At 38.5% G+C, this 14,427-nt stretch overlaps 1 protein-coding gene across 1 annotated transcript in view; it reads left to right on the forward strand.

The window, feature by feature from the left end:
• si:dkey-237h12.3 (teneurin-3) overlaps positions 1 to 14,427 on the forward strand; it is a 515,809-nt gene that overhangs the window by 327,523 nt on the left and 173,859 nt on the right. The window contains 2 exon segments of the mRNA XM_034182118.1: positions 403 to 597; positions 1,687 to 1,887. Coding sequence (XP_034038009.1) covers positions 403 to 597; positions 1,687 to 1,887 — 396 coding nt within the window.

Below are 14,427 nucleotides of genomic sequence, written 5' to 3' on the forward strand. Positions count from 1 at the left end.
TTTGGTCTGTCTATGTATGAATGATATGAAGTTATGGGGTAAACGCAGTAATAGGTTGTTGTTGGTTGAGCGAATACCATTAATATCTGGAATAGGTTTGACTGTGTTGAACGCTTGGTCTCCAAAGTAAGTGGATTCTATAACATTATGTTACACCATTACATGAAACTAAGCAAAACAGATGGTGCGGACTAATAAAACCCTATTAGCACAATTAAAAATTTGTAAGTGTTGTTTTGTACCCTTAGGTGGTACCAAAAACCTCCTTGGCCCATCGACTACACATGTTGGAGTTTGTTACTGAATATTATTTCTACACTGCACCATTGTGTAATAGGTCCATGCATGAAATGGCTTCTTTTTAAGATTGTTGGACTCCTTTTACCCTGTGTGTGTCCTCAGCTGCTTGTCCGATCCTGTGCAGTGGTAACGGCCAGTACACCAGGGGGCGCTGTCAGTGCTATAGCGGCTGGAAAGGCACTGAGTGTGATGTGCCTGCGTCTCAGTGTATCGATCCACAGTGTGGGGGACATGGACTATGCGTGGCGGGCAACTGTGTTTGCAACACCGGCCATAAAGGAAGCAACTGTGAACAAGGTAAGTTCAGAAAACATTCTCCCCATTAGATTGGAATTGTTAAGATGCAACATGTTTGTGTGTGTGTGTGTGTGTGTGTGTGTGTGTGTGTGTGTGTGTGTGTGTGTGTGTGTGTGTGTGTGTGTGTGTGTGTGTGTGTGTGTGTGTGTGTGTGTGTGTGTGTGTGTGTGTGTGTGTGTGTGTCACTCGGGGAGCTCGACACAGTCCATTGGTGGAACAACTGGTGTTTTCAACTCCGCTGAGCGGATAATGCGTTGCTTGTTCTTATTGATGCTCTATGTATAAATTAACTCCCTCTTAGTGTTTCAGACCACACGTGTACCCGCTGGAACAGATTGTGCACTGCCCAATGATGCACTCACCTAAACACCTGTTAAAATAGATCAGTCGATAGCATCTGTTTTTCCTCGTAGGCACACCCGCTGTCCTCTTCACATTTTCCACCTCCCACTCCATTCCCATGTGTCTAACTTTATTGATCCTCATGCAGGAAAAAAAGAGGCAATTATCAACTCAGATATATATTTGCAGGTCGTTGGCTTAACGTGTAAAGTGCTCTTGAATTCACTCGGTATCTTGTGGTTTTGTTTGCAGGAAATGCATGTGTCATTGCTTTTGTTGTTCCAAAGCTGAATGCCAGCATTCTGATTTGATGAATTGGTTCAGGTGAATAATCAATATCGGTGGGAGAGCACATGTAGAAGTGCACAATCTGTTCCAGAGAGACACAACGGTGTTCCTGCAGATTTTTCCTTTATTCCTTGTTAGTAATTGGTTGATTATGTTCGTCATAATTGCCAGTTATTAACTGAGATCAGCAAGTTGATCCGTAAATCGTTAATAGTAATTGATTATATCTGCCCAGACACTAATTGTGCTCATTTTGTTTGTGTCTTTATTAGGCTGTAATTGCACTGTCGGTATACTAAGGCAACCCTATAATGCAGACACGAGCTCCTTGAATATAGGGGTGGAAATTAATAGCATCCACTGCTGAACTCACTAGTCATTATCTTGCACTATAAAGTTCTGTACTGCTGCGAAGGGTTCAAAGTGGCTTTCAAATCCAGCTTCTCTGTGTCCCCTCAGTGGATTGTGTGAACCCGACATGCTCCGGGCACGGAACCTGCCATCACGGCGAGTGTCACTGTAACCCTGGCTGGGGAGGAGTCAGCTGTGAGATCCTGAAGAGCACATGTCCAGAGCAGTGCTCCAGTCACGGCACCTTCAGCACCGACTCGGGGACCTGCATCTGTGATGCCAACTGGACCGGGACCGACTGCTCCATAGGTCAGAACAGTTTTCACTCTTTTGATTTCTTAAATAACATAGTGATGAAAATGAAACTTTCATTTTACCAAGTGATTCCTTCATTATGTATCAAGTTATACCAAGAGTACTCATTCTGTTGGATTGCACCAATTGTACAGTTTACTGGTTTGCTCATGATTGTTTATAACTCATTGGCTAATCCTTTTGAACATTAATGAAGAACTATCCAGGCTGGAGTCTGCATTAAAAAATTAAGCAGGTTACACAAGCACTCAATGTGTTTACTGTTTTGAAGGTTTGGAGTTGGTAGGACATCACATACAGCATGCATGACCAACCACATATAACTCCACTTCAGTAACATCAACATATAGACCACTCCCTATTTATGCTTCATGAAATTAATTTTAAAATTGCTTTACCTATGATAAATGGCACATGCATCCAATGAACCAATTTTTGCATTAATTGGCATGTAAATCTGAGTGTCATCATCATAACTGCACACCCTTAAAGATCTTTTTTGTGTTGAACCTGATACATGGTGTAATAACATGGAATTTGCAATTAGATTTGATGCTGTATTTCTGTCATATGCTCTGTTTTTCATCTTATGATTAGTTTTTTAACACACTGGTGTGCCTTGTCAGGGCACTGGGGAATGCTTCATCCCAGCATTTTCATGTATATATATAAAATGCATATGGATTTTGTTTCTCTGACAGTAATATTTGTGGATAACAGAAATTTTGAATGCTGTACAAGTGCAAGCTCCCAGAACTGACAACAGATAGCTAACAACAAGGTTATAATGTGTACAATGATTCACCAGCAACATTTAGAGTCCATCCAATCTGCTCCCATTGTTTTCCCATTTCTTTTGTAGCATGATGTATTGTCAATATTTTTAGATGGCAAAACACAATTTCTTTTAGGTGTTCTTAATAATAATAATAATAATAATACTTTATAACATTAATTTGCACTTAATCACAACAATGTATATAAATGGTTTGTACCTTATTATGTTTTATAATCATTTTAGTTTTGAGTGATGGTTGGCAGCTGTCTTTGTGTTGTCATATACCAGTCACTACACCTACAATTCAGTCAATTTGTGGGATTTGTGCTGTCTTTCAAAGACAGCTTTTACTAAGTGAAACTGTTGAGGCAATGGGTGGATGCTGGCCCTGCACCACAGGGTGCCGGACATATCACACGAGACCCTGCCTGTGGTGACAATGAGTGTGTGCTCACCTCAGTAATGCACTTTGTTTTTTATGCTAGTCTCTTTGTTGTGATTCCTGTTTCTTCAGCCTGGTAAAACTCGGTAAAAACCTTCTAACTGTTAGAATGACCTAAGCAATGGGTCACCCCTCTGATTCTGGTCTGCTAGAGGTTTCTTCCTCATTATCATCAGAAGGAGTTTTTTCTTACTACTGCCACCTGTGTGCTTGCCCGGGGGCATTGGTAAGGTTAGACCTTACTCGCGTGAAGCGCCTTGAAGCAACTTTGTTGTGATTTGGTGCTGTATAAATAAAATTCATTGAATTGAATTGTCATTTTTGAACTGGAATATTTGGACTTTTCAAGTTCTGGTTATCCATTGATCAAGAAAAAGAAACATTAATTGCTACATCATTTGAAAATTACTGTGTCTAAAACCTTTGCACCACATATTTTCCTCTTTGACAGAATTCTGGAAAACCCATTTCAACTTACTAAAAATATGTTGTGTAAAATATTAAGTGTTATTAAAGAAGTGATAGATAAGCCAAAGACATGATAAAACATACATTTTTATTGAGCTTAATAAGGTGTTACAGCTGGCACAGTCTTGAAAATGTTAGATTTAGGATCCTCTGGGGTTTGGGTCCATCTGTGAGCAGTGCCATAGCAAAGAGTTATCATTTATTTGTGGAAACAGTTCAAATTTCTCTCTGGCAACTGTGAACAGATTTTTCTGTATTTATTCCAAACAAGCCCTCACTTGATGTGCACAGACACTGCAGACTCCAGGCATCCACCAACAACAGATGTATTGTGCAGTCTTTTAATACGTTTGTGTAGGTTGAAATTATATGTCTCATGCAGTCCGCCTACATGTTACTGTGTTATTAAGAAATGCAAGGAACAATCCAATCCACTAAACTGTCAGGAAAACTAAACTAATGGAATATTTGCTTTTACAATTAGGTAATTATTCATGCCAATTCGAGGTTCAATATTTACCGTGACCCATGGCCTCAAAAAGTTGCTCTGTGGACACTCAACATACCATGTAGGTGGCCCCATGTGGCAACCATGCTGCGAGGTTTCACAAATACAGCAGCACATATAAGTTAAACAAACATGTCAATTCCTACAGTTTCACAAACGCCCTCACACTGTTCAGTTCAAAATGCCTCAAAGACAGCAAATAGTACAATACCACTCCTGTTAGCAAACAAGATGACACTTGACAATAACAGACATTGTTAACAGATTAACAAATACTAGCTAAGTAACAGTTAATTCATGGTTCATCTATATTATAGTAGCCAAGTGGCCTCTGTATGCATGTATGCATGCATGTGTATGGCTTCAATTATGGAGAAACTGGGGAGAGCTGGTATTTTCTGTTTAGTATTCTTATGTATTCTTGGTCAAGGATGAATGCTATGAAAACAGAAAGTTGATAGAACTAATATTTTTAGAGAAATTAGAGATATTATCTAACATTGAACAATGGACGTTGTGCTTCTATGCACCATGGGAGATCAGGGTTTTGGGGTTTTAAATGTTATTGTGGTTCATGTTATTTTAACATTGTTGTTATTGTTATGGATTTATTGTGTTTTTGTAGTTCAAGTGGTTTAGTCAGTTTAGTTAAGTGTCATGTTGCCATTACCATAAGTAAGTTAAGTGTCATGTTGCCATTACCATGAGTGAAAAGTGTAGTGGATTTGATGTCTTCCACCACCATCTCTGTTTGCGAGTCTGTTAAAATACAAGGACTTGCTTGCGGCAAAATGCAGAAAAGACAAAACACTCTGCGTGCATGTGTGCATTTGTATAACTTTGATCACGGACAAACTGGGGAGAGCTGACATTTGCCATTTGGTATGCTTGTGTATTTTGGGTCGAGGATGAATGCCGCCAAACGGAACATTGATAGGACTAATATTTTCTCAGAAACCATATATACGTATATTAGCTAACAACAATGGACAATGAAAGCGAAGTGCAGATCTCAGGCGGCGCGGTGCATTATGGGTACACTAAATTTTTTGGCTACCAATCCACATTCAAAGACGTCGGAAAGCAGCGAGGAGTGCTATGATTTGGACCATTTCAACCGCTGGAAAGTTGACAGTTTAAAGTGTTTTTATAAGCTCTGTGGATTGCCTGTTACAACCAGGACTGCGTACGGCAGTAGACAGAAACGGAAAGAGCTGGCTGTCCTTGCATATGCTGCATCGGTACAGAAACTACCGTTGGTGCTGACAAAGGAGGAAGAGAGAGCTGCTGTCGAAAATGACTACCAGTCCTTGTTGATGGTTGGAGACAAACAAATTTCTGACACCTTGCAGGCAACTGACGGATGGTTAGACAAAGTCCAGGGTCTGAAACTGTGGATATTGCAAAATATTTGCTAAGCAGGGATGAGAAATAACTACTCCACCGGCTTTGTCATGACTACAATGAAGGTGGGTCTCACATATATCCTCTTTGGTGTCACGTTTGTTTTGATAAGTTGACAGACATACAATGATATGTGCATGCATGCAGTTCGTTTATAGAACATGGCAATATTACAATATTACAGTGATAAGCTGATGCGCGAAAACGGCGTCATCAGCCATGTTATCATTTGGCACGGTTTCAGGATATGGACACAATAAATGTGTGCAAGATTCTTACAATTTTAGTCCATCTTTTACATCTGCCTGGATATTTCTTTTCTGTGAGGAAATTGAGTAGAATGAACAGAGGTTTACAACCACATTTCTTCTTCTTTCTGTCTTTGGGTGAACTCGACGGAGCCTTGCAATTGTGTGTTTTCAGCCATCTTTCAAGCCTATAAATTGAGCATTTGAAAACAGCACAATGCGCACCTGTTATTATTGTATGCATTGCTTAAGGCTTAAAGCCTTTGAAACAATCCCAGTAAGCCTTAGCATTCACAGTCCGCTAACGCTACCATATACGAAATTCAATGGTAGTGGTGTGTGTTTGGTAACTGGAATTTTTGACCCCGTTTGACCCACACATGCACAGATGCATTGTGCACTTCGCTTATTACATTCTGGACTCACACACCATTCCAGCATGGGGCAGTCAATCATCTATATATTAAATTGTACGTATGTGATTTTATTTAATAAGTTCAATGTAAGTACGTAATATAATTGTGAATATGTTACAAATACACGGATGATAAAAGAAAGTGAAAACATATATTTCCATAGTGGTCCATTTAAAAATCAAATGACAAAATAGAAGTAATAAGGAAGAAAATTATGCCTTTTCCAAATTATTATTTCAGGTTGCATTTGGGCCACTAAAAATGTCCTATGGCCACCAAGTCTTGGGGCTGAGTAGCCCATGGGCCACTTAAAAGCATTTTAGCACTACCCCTGCTGTTTTTAAATTCTAATTTTGGAAGATCAGAGAATACTTTTTTGGGTATGATGCAATCTTTATAGTCATTTGGATGGTTGGATTAGTTGTTCTTTTTAAAAAAAATTCACCATGCTCCCACACAAACAAATTATTCCTTCGTAATTATTCACACATCAGGATTTATCCCACAGACAAAAACTGTCATCCAGGTTTGAGTTTGTCTTCACTGTTTGCATTAAATCAGCAATGTGATGAATGTTACAGCATAGTAGTGTTTGTTGTATGAGCATGTTATTTCTTTATCAAAGAGTTTCTTTTGATGAGCAAAAAGACAAACAGCCAAGATATTCAAAGTGTGTCTGCTGTGTCTAAATGAGAAAAAAAGTCTGAGCTTTGTGCAGCAAATGACCTCAGAATAAAATCATTCACACATATAAGGAACAAATCATAATACTTATTATAATTTGTTTATACAGGACTCAAAAATTGCTCTACTTAGTAAAACTCAAAGCACAACAAAAAAACAGTATTCCATTAAAATATTTCAAATTAAATGGCAAATGCATATATATATATATATATATATATATATATATATATATATATATATATATATATATATATATATATACGAGGTCTCTTAGATAATAAACCGACCCTTTTATTTATTTTTTTTAACTATATGGATTTGAATGACATGCGATTACACCAATCATGCTTGAACCCTCGTGCGCATGTGTGAGTTTTTTCACGCGTGTCGGTGACGTCATTTCCCTGTGGGCAGGCCTTGAGTGAGATGTGGTCCCGCCCTCTCGGCTGAATTCCTTTGTTTCACACGCTGCTCGAGACGGCGCGCGTTGCTTTATCAAAATTTTTTCTGGACCTGTGAGGAATATCCGAGTGGACACTATTCGAGAAATTAAGCTGGTTTTCTGTGAAAAGTTTAACGGCTGATGAGAGATTATTGGGTGTTTCTGTCGGTGTAAGGACTTCCCACGGAGCGGGACGTCGTGCAGCGCTTCCAGGCGCTGTCGTCGGCCTGTTTCGAGCTGAAAACATCCTAATTTAAGGCTTAATTCACCCAGGACATCGTGAGAGAACAGAGAAGATTCAGAAGAGGCCGGCATGAGGAATTTATGCGGACATTCCACTGTTTAAGGACATTTTTTTAATGAAAGATGTACGCGCAAATTTGCCGAGTCGTTTCCGTGACGACTCGGCAAATCTGTGTGTGCCGCGACAGGAAAAACACCTCCGTGTTGAAAACCATTTGTAGAATTCAGGCGGCTTTTAATGGCTTTCAACAAGTGAGTAACTGAGAAATTGTTTAACAGCTTGGGCATGTTCCAACTTGCCCGTTAAGATTTCAATGCCTTGAAGCCTGCTGACTTCTTTTTCACCCTAGGGACAGGGAACAAACCCACTTGACCACAGGGCATGAGATCAAATGACTATTGATAGCAGTTATACTTAGAAAGTTAAAAAAAAAAGAAGGTACAAACAGCCTGGACTGACTCTGATTTGTGTCATAGGTCTTACAGTCAGGTTCATAACTATTTGGACAGTGAAGAGTTTTATAATTTTGCCTCTGTACCCACAAAAACAACAGAGGTGAAATTAAATAATCAAGACATGCCTACAGATGTACCTTTAACCTTTAATTCAAGGGGTTGAAGAAAAATATTGGCTTAATCATGTCGGAATATGTATTTGTAAACATAGCGGCTCCATTTCCATAGGCTTATTTTTAACAATTTGACAGTGCTTAAAGGTACAGAAATACAGATCATGATATTCTTTTCATATTATTTTCACTGCAGCTGTAGAAAATCTTACACCTCTCCTTAAATTTTTGTGGGAGATTTCAATTTCTTTACACAAACACACACACGCGCACACACACATGCACACACTCACAATTGGGGGGTGGGGGGGGGGGTTAAAGTGTGACGCTGGAGAGTATAGAGAAATTTAATTTCAGTAAGTATTTTCAGTAATTCCAGACCACTTTTTTCATGTTTAATTTTGGCGTTATGTTCGGATTGAAGGACTTCTGCTACTCCACCATGTTTTGGATTAAATTAAAAGAAGAAAAAAAAAACCTGCAAGTGTGATCATGCCTGTAAAGTCTTTTTAATCAACACTTGTCGGATCGGCATCTTTTTATATGCGGCATATGTTAACAAGGAAGCTTTATTTACGCACGTTAGCGCCGAGTGATTTTCCCATATGTTCTCGCTTGACAAGCGGCACAAATGCATTTTAAAACAGACTTATAGGTTTGTTTATTAAGAATGTCGGTGAGTTTTATTCTGGTTTTTTTTTTTTTTTTTTTTTTGGAGGAGACCGTCTCCTCACAGCACACTCTCTTCGTTTGTTACCAAATTTGTATTCCGGTGGGTTTTCCGGTAAGGTGACATGTTGTTTCAAGGGCTGGCCCCTCCCATCTGTTGTCTGTGCCTCGGATTCAGGTGATTTATGAGCTGCTTCCATCGTCAGAATAGACTTTTTGCACTTTTTGCTCAATGCAGAGCAAAATACAATAATATGTTAACCAACTAAGAGAAGTTTTTCTGCTTCAAAAAAGGTTTTTTGATGCATTTTGGTAAAGCTGAAAATGGAAGCAAAAGAATGATGCAGGATTTGAGCTGATGGCGTGCAGCACACGCGGTGGAAAAGAAGTGATTTTCTTGGTGAACACACCCTTATTCTCACTTTAATGAGAGTCAATTTGTCATTGTTTTAAACCTTAAATTGAAATGCAGACAAACCTCTCATTCAGCAGGATGTCTCAGGCCTGTCAATAGCAGAACCGACGAGGTTGGTCTCGCTGCGGTCCGAGGGTTCAGGGGTTCGGCCACCTGGGCAGAGGGAGACTTCCGTCTTAATTATTACATCGCTTCTTCTTCAATTAAATAAACTTTAATTAACAAGCACGTGGCATGGATCGACCGCCTTCAGCCGTGTTCCCGCTGGAATCGGGAGCATGTTAAAAGCAGATAAACACTTTTTCCACTAATGAAAAATTGATTACATAGATTCTATGGGAAGGAGGTATCCCATTGGAATTGCATGGCTCCCCTCCTGAGGCATTTAATATTCTACAGTGTCGGCTCGACTTAATCACAACCATCCAAGGTCTCTCAGTTGAAGAAAAGCTCTATTGAGGGTGCAAGAAAACAGACAATTAAAAGGGTGTGTAATGCAACGAGTTCAGCTTCACTTAAAGCTGTATGGTTGTTCAAATGTCATAAAACTGACAACATTTCCTTTCCACTGAAATCCAAGTGTTATAGTGTTGGTTTATTTTTGTTACACGTTGCAAAATCACAGCTCATTTTCCATGGAAATTCCATGAAGAATATTGTCTTTTCCCTGTAACACTATCGTGCAAACTACAGGAGGAAGCGCATGTGCACGTGTGAGGTTTTCAGACTTTCATATATTATGAAATTTTTACTGAAGATTCATATCCTGAGTCAAAATTAGGTTTCTTAAGTCATGGTTTAATCACTGCAGATTTGAAACATTTAGGAACAGATCCAGAAGTTAAGGAAAGATTAATAATTTCCAGCACAGTCGGCCCAAGAGTGGGCCACAGGTCCTTAAACAGTTTTCTTGGTATAGGATCAAATAAACAGGTTGTGCTTTTTGTTGACATTACAAGTTTCGTCAGCATGCCCAGTGAGATACTGTCAAATTCTGTAAATCTAGGTAATACCTCCATAGTGGTGCCCACCTCAATAGCAGGGTGTAGTGGCTGGGTTAAGGCATGCTGGGATATGTTTAACCTGATGTCTTCTATTTTCTTCCCAAAGTAATCCAGGAAATCTTGTGCTGTAAAAGGAGAGCTACAGGTGGTTGCCCACTACACGTGGCTGTCCATGTCTCAATCAAAAACTCCTCAATCACTCTCATTTGTGACAATGAGGTGCAAACTGGTACTCTCAATGAATCGATCTGCATCTGATCCATATTATGGATTCAGCATATATTTGATTTTTACATTGAAAAGCCCTTTTGATCTATATTTTGTATTATATTTTAGCTTATGAAAAGTCACTTCTAACAGGACTTTTTCCAAGATAAAACTTTGCAAAATTGGAAACTAGTGTTGCCGGATTTGCGCTCTACAAGAGCACAAACTGTAGCTGATACGTCTTTATTTCTCCCATTTCAAAAATATATAAGACACAAATTTATTTCCACCATCTAGGCTTATTTTGTTCGAGCAAGCAGCCAGCTGACATCTTGCTGCATTTGTTTATTCCGATTGGCAGTCATCGTACCCTTCCCAACATCCTCGTAAAGCTTGGGGTAAGCCCCCACGTAATTAATGAAATCACTGCCAAATGTAGGTAATGGTGTCTGATCACTTGATTTTCTACCCTTCAGGGGTAAAAATTCTAAATTGCTTCCAGACAGCGCAACTTTTGATCATATTGGCAATATAATGTTATGAATCCCTTAGTTACACGCTAAGAATAAAATTATACTTGTGCCAAAGAAAATTATTTTTTTATGAATTAAATCTCAGAAATTCCAAAGGCAGTACAGCTTTATAAAAACATTTAACATATTATTCCTCACTTGTTTTGGTGGCAGAATGATGTCCACTGGCTAATTTGCTGTCCCTAAAGGCTAAATCAAGGTTTTAAAAGGCAAAACATTTCAATTACAGGAATATATACATTTCCCAGAGCATCTTGTCACATTTAAAAACACATTTTTTCATTCCACTAATTTATTCTTCTCGCAGCCACCACTCGTCGAGCTTTAGGTGTCATCTTGTACACACTGATTGTCTTAAATAATTTGAATATTCTTTTGTTCAAGTAAGCTTCATAACAGCTGTTCTCCTCTTTTTTTCTCTGCTTTTTGCTCTATGCTTGAAGAAAACATGTTGATATGTCTTCCTCTATCCAGATTTAAGAATCTGCTTAAATCCATAACCCTCACCTCAGTCTGCCAATATGAAAATGAACTTTCAAAACGTCCAAAACCGGGAAAAGTGTTTGTGCTGTAAGTTTTTACCTCCACAAAGGAATTAATATATACTTCTTCTGCTTTCATCTTCTTGTGCTCCGAGTTTAGAATGAGTGATGACAGGTTTTTGTTTTGTTGTTGCGCTCAAAAGACGGTGAAGTGACGTATGAAATTACTGGTGCCTTTGATTACAACGACTTAAAAAGGCATTAGAAACTGGAATGACAATAACAGACTGTTTGTTGTGCATGTGCTCGGAAAAAGGGTCTCATCCAATTTTACTGCATTTCAGACAAATGCATCTTCAGTGTGTGATGAGTTTGATGTCACTTTAAATGGGGAAAAAATGATTGTTACACTGATTGAACCTGTTTGCTTGTGAGCTAATTAAATTCCTGAATAGTGTGTTGCTCAGTAAGATTTCCATAATACAGATTTAAAGCTACAGTGTGCAGGATTTAAGGGTGTTGAGTAGAAATGGATTTTTGTTTAAGGGAAGAGGCCACCATGTTAATTATAGGAGCCCTGAAAGGACATACTGTGTTTTCCAGAGTGCAACTTGCAGGTTTTTTTACTAGTTTTGTAGGGATATACCAAATGGTTATTTACCAAAAAAAAACAAAAAACAAAAAACATGCATTTGATAACAACAACAATAATAATAATAATAATAATAATAATAATAATGATAAATTAATTGCTCATAAAGGCGGGGACACAGCTGTAAGTTGATTTTTGGCTGTCATCTTATTTTCACCAAAAAGTTAACTTCTCAAATGAATAAACAGTTGAGACCTTGGTGTGCATTTGAGCAGCTTTGTCGCCATGTAGCGGGAGATGTGAGCCTTTCAGTTCTTCTGTACATTTCCTACTTGAAACCCAAAATTAATTAAAAAAGGCATTTACAAATCTCAGAAATGCATGATTTTTTTTATTTTTTATTTTATTTATTTATTTTTTTGGCAGGCAGGCAGAACTTTGACATAAAAGTGTTAATATATAAAAATTTTGATCTTGAGAGTTTTATGATTCTTGAGTTTTAGGATGCAGAAGGTTTTTCCGGATGAATGGAAGGACAGCAATTTCTCTTGACAAGCACAGCTTACAGTCGTGAATAATAATAATAACAAGAGCAATCAGAAATTTCTGACATCCCCCAGTCTGGATCTGGATCACTTCCAAAATTGAATTGGTGAAGTAGTTTTTAAGAAATCCCTCAAAGCCTATATAAAATGAAAGATTGGTACCGAATCCAGATCTGGATCACCTCCAAAATTCAGTGGGGTCTTCCATGCCCAAATATCTATCTGTGGTGAAAATTGGGTGAGAATCCGTGAAGTAGTTTTGACGTTATCCTTCAAAGCGTATATAGGGTGAAATTTTGATCTAGAATCCAGATTCGGATCCGGATCACCTCCAAAATTTAAGGGAGTCTTTCATGGCCTAATACAACCCCTGGCAAAAATTATGGAATCACCGGCCTTGGAGGATGTTCATTCAGTTGTTTAATTTTGTAGAAAAAAAGCAGATCACAGACATGACACAAAACTAAAGTCATTTCAAATGGCAACTATCTGGCTTTAAGAAACACTATAAGAAATCAGGAAAAAAAATTGTGGCAGTCAGTAACGGTTACTTTTTTAGACCAAGCAGAGGGAAAAAAATATGGAATCACTCACTTCTGAGGAATAAATTATGGAATCACCCTGTAAATTTTCATCCCCAAAACTAACACCTGCATCAAATCAGATCTGCTCATTAGTCTGCATCTAAAAAGGAGTGATCACACCTTGGAGAGCTATTGCACCAAGTGGACTGACATGAATCATGGCTCCAACACGAGAGATGTCAATTGAAACTAAGGAGAGGATTATCAAACTCTTAAGAGGGTAAATCATCACGCAATGTTGCAAAAGATGTTGGTTGTTCACAGTCAGCTGTGTCTAAACTCTGGACCAAATACAAACAACATGGGAAGGTTGTTAAAGGCAAACATACTGGTAGACCAAGGAAGACATCAAAGCGTCAAGACAGAAAACTTAAAGCAATATGTCTCAAAAATTGAAAATGCACAACAAAACAAATGAGGAACGAATGGGAGGAAACGGGAGTCAAAATCTGTGACCGAACTGTAAGAAACCGCCTAAAGGAAATGGGATTTACATACAGAAAAGCTAAACGAAAGCCATCATTAACACCTAAACAGAAAAAAACAAGGTTACAATGGGCTAAGGAAAAGCAGTTGTGGACTGTGGATGACTGGATGAAAGTCATATTCAGTGATGAATCTCGAATCTGCATTGGGCAAGGTTATGATGCTGGAACTTTTGTTTGGTGCCGTTCCACTGAGATTTATAAAGATGACTGCTTGAAGAGAACATGTAAATTTCCACAGTCATTGATGATATGGGGCTGCATGTCAGGTAAAGGCACTGGGGAGATGGCTGTCATTACATCATCAATAAATGCACAAGTTTACGTTGATATTTTGGACACTTTTCTTATCCCATCAATTGAAAGGATGTTTGGGGATGATGAAATCATTTTTCAAGATGATAATGCATCTTGCCATAGAGCAAAAGCTGTGAAAACATTCCTTGCAAAAAGACACATAGGGTCAATGTCATGGCCTGCAAATAGTCTGGATCTTAATCCAATTGAAAATCTTTGGTAGAAGTTGAAGAAAATGGTCCATGACAAGGCTCCAACCTGCAAAGCTGATCTGGCAACAGCAATCAGAGAAAGTTGGAGCCATATTGATGAAGAGTACTGTTTGTCACTCATTAAGTCCATGCCTCAGAGACTGCAAGCTGTTAGAAAAGCCAGAGGTGGTGCAACAAAATACTAGTGATGTGTTGGAGCGCTCTTTTGTTTTTCATGATTCCATAATTTTTTCCTCAGAATTGAGTGATTCCATATTTTTTTCCCTCTGCTTGGTCTAAAAAAGTAACCGTTACTGACTGCCAC

Source organism: Thalassophryne amazonica, chromosome 11 (genome assembly GCF_902500255.1).
Source record: "Thalassophryne amazonica chromosome 11, fThaAma1.1, whole genome shotgun sequence".
Taxonomy (NCBI): Eukaryota; Metazoa; Chordata; class Actinopteri; order Batrachoidiformes; family Batrachoididae; genus Thalassophryne; species Thalassophryne amazonica.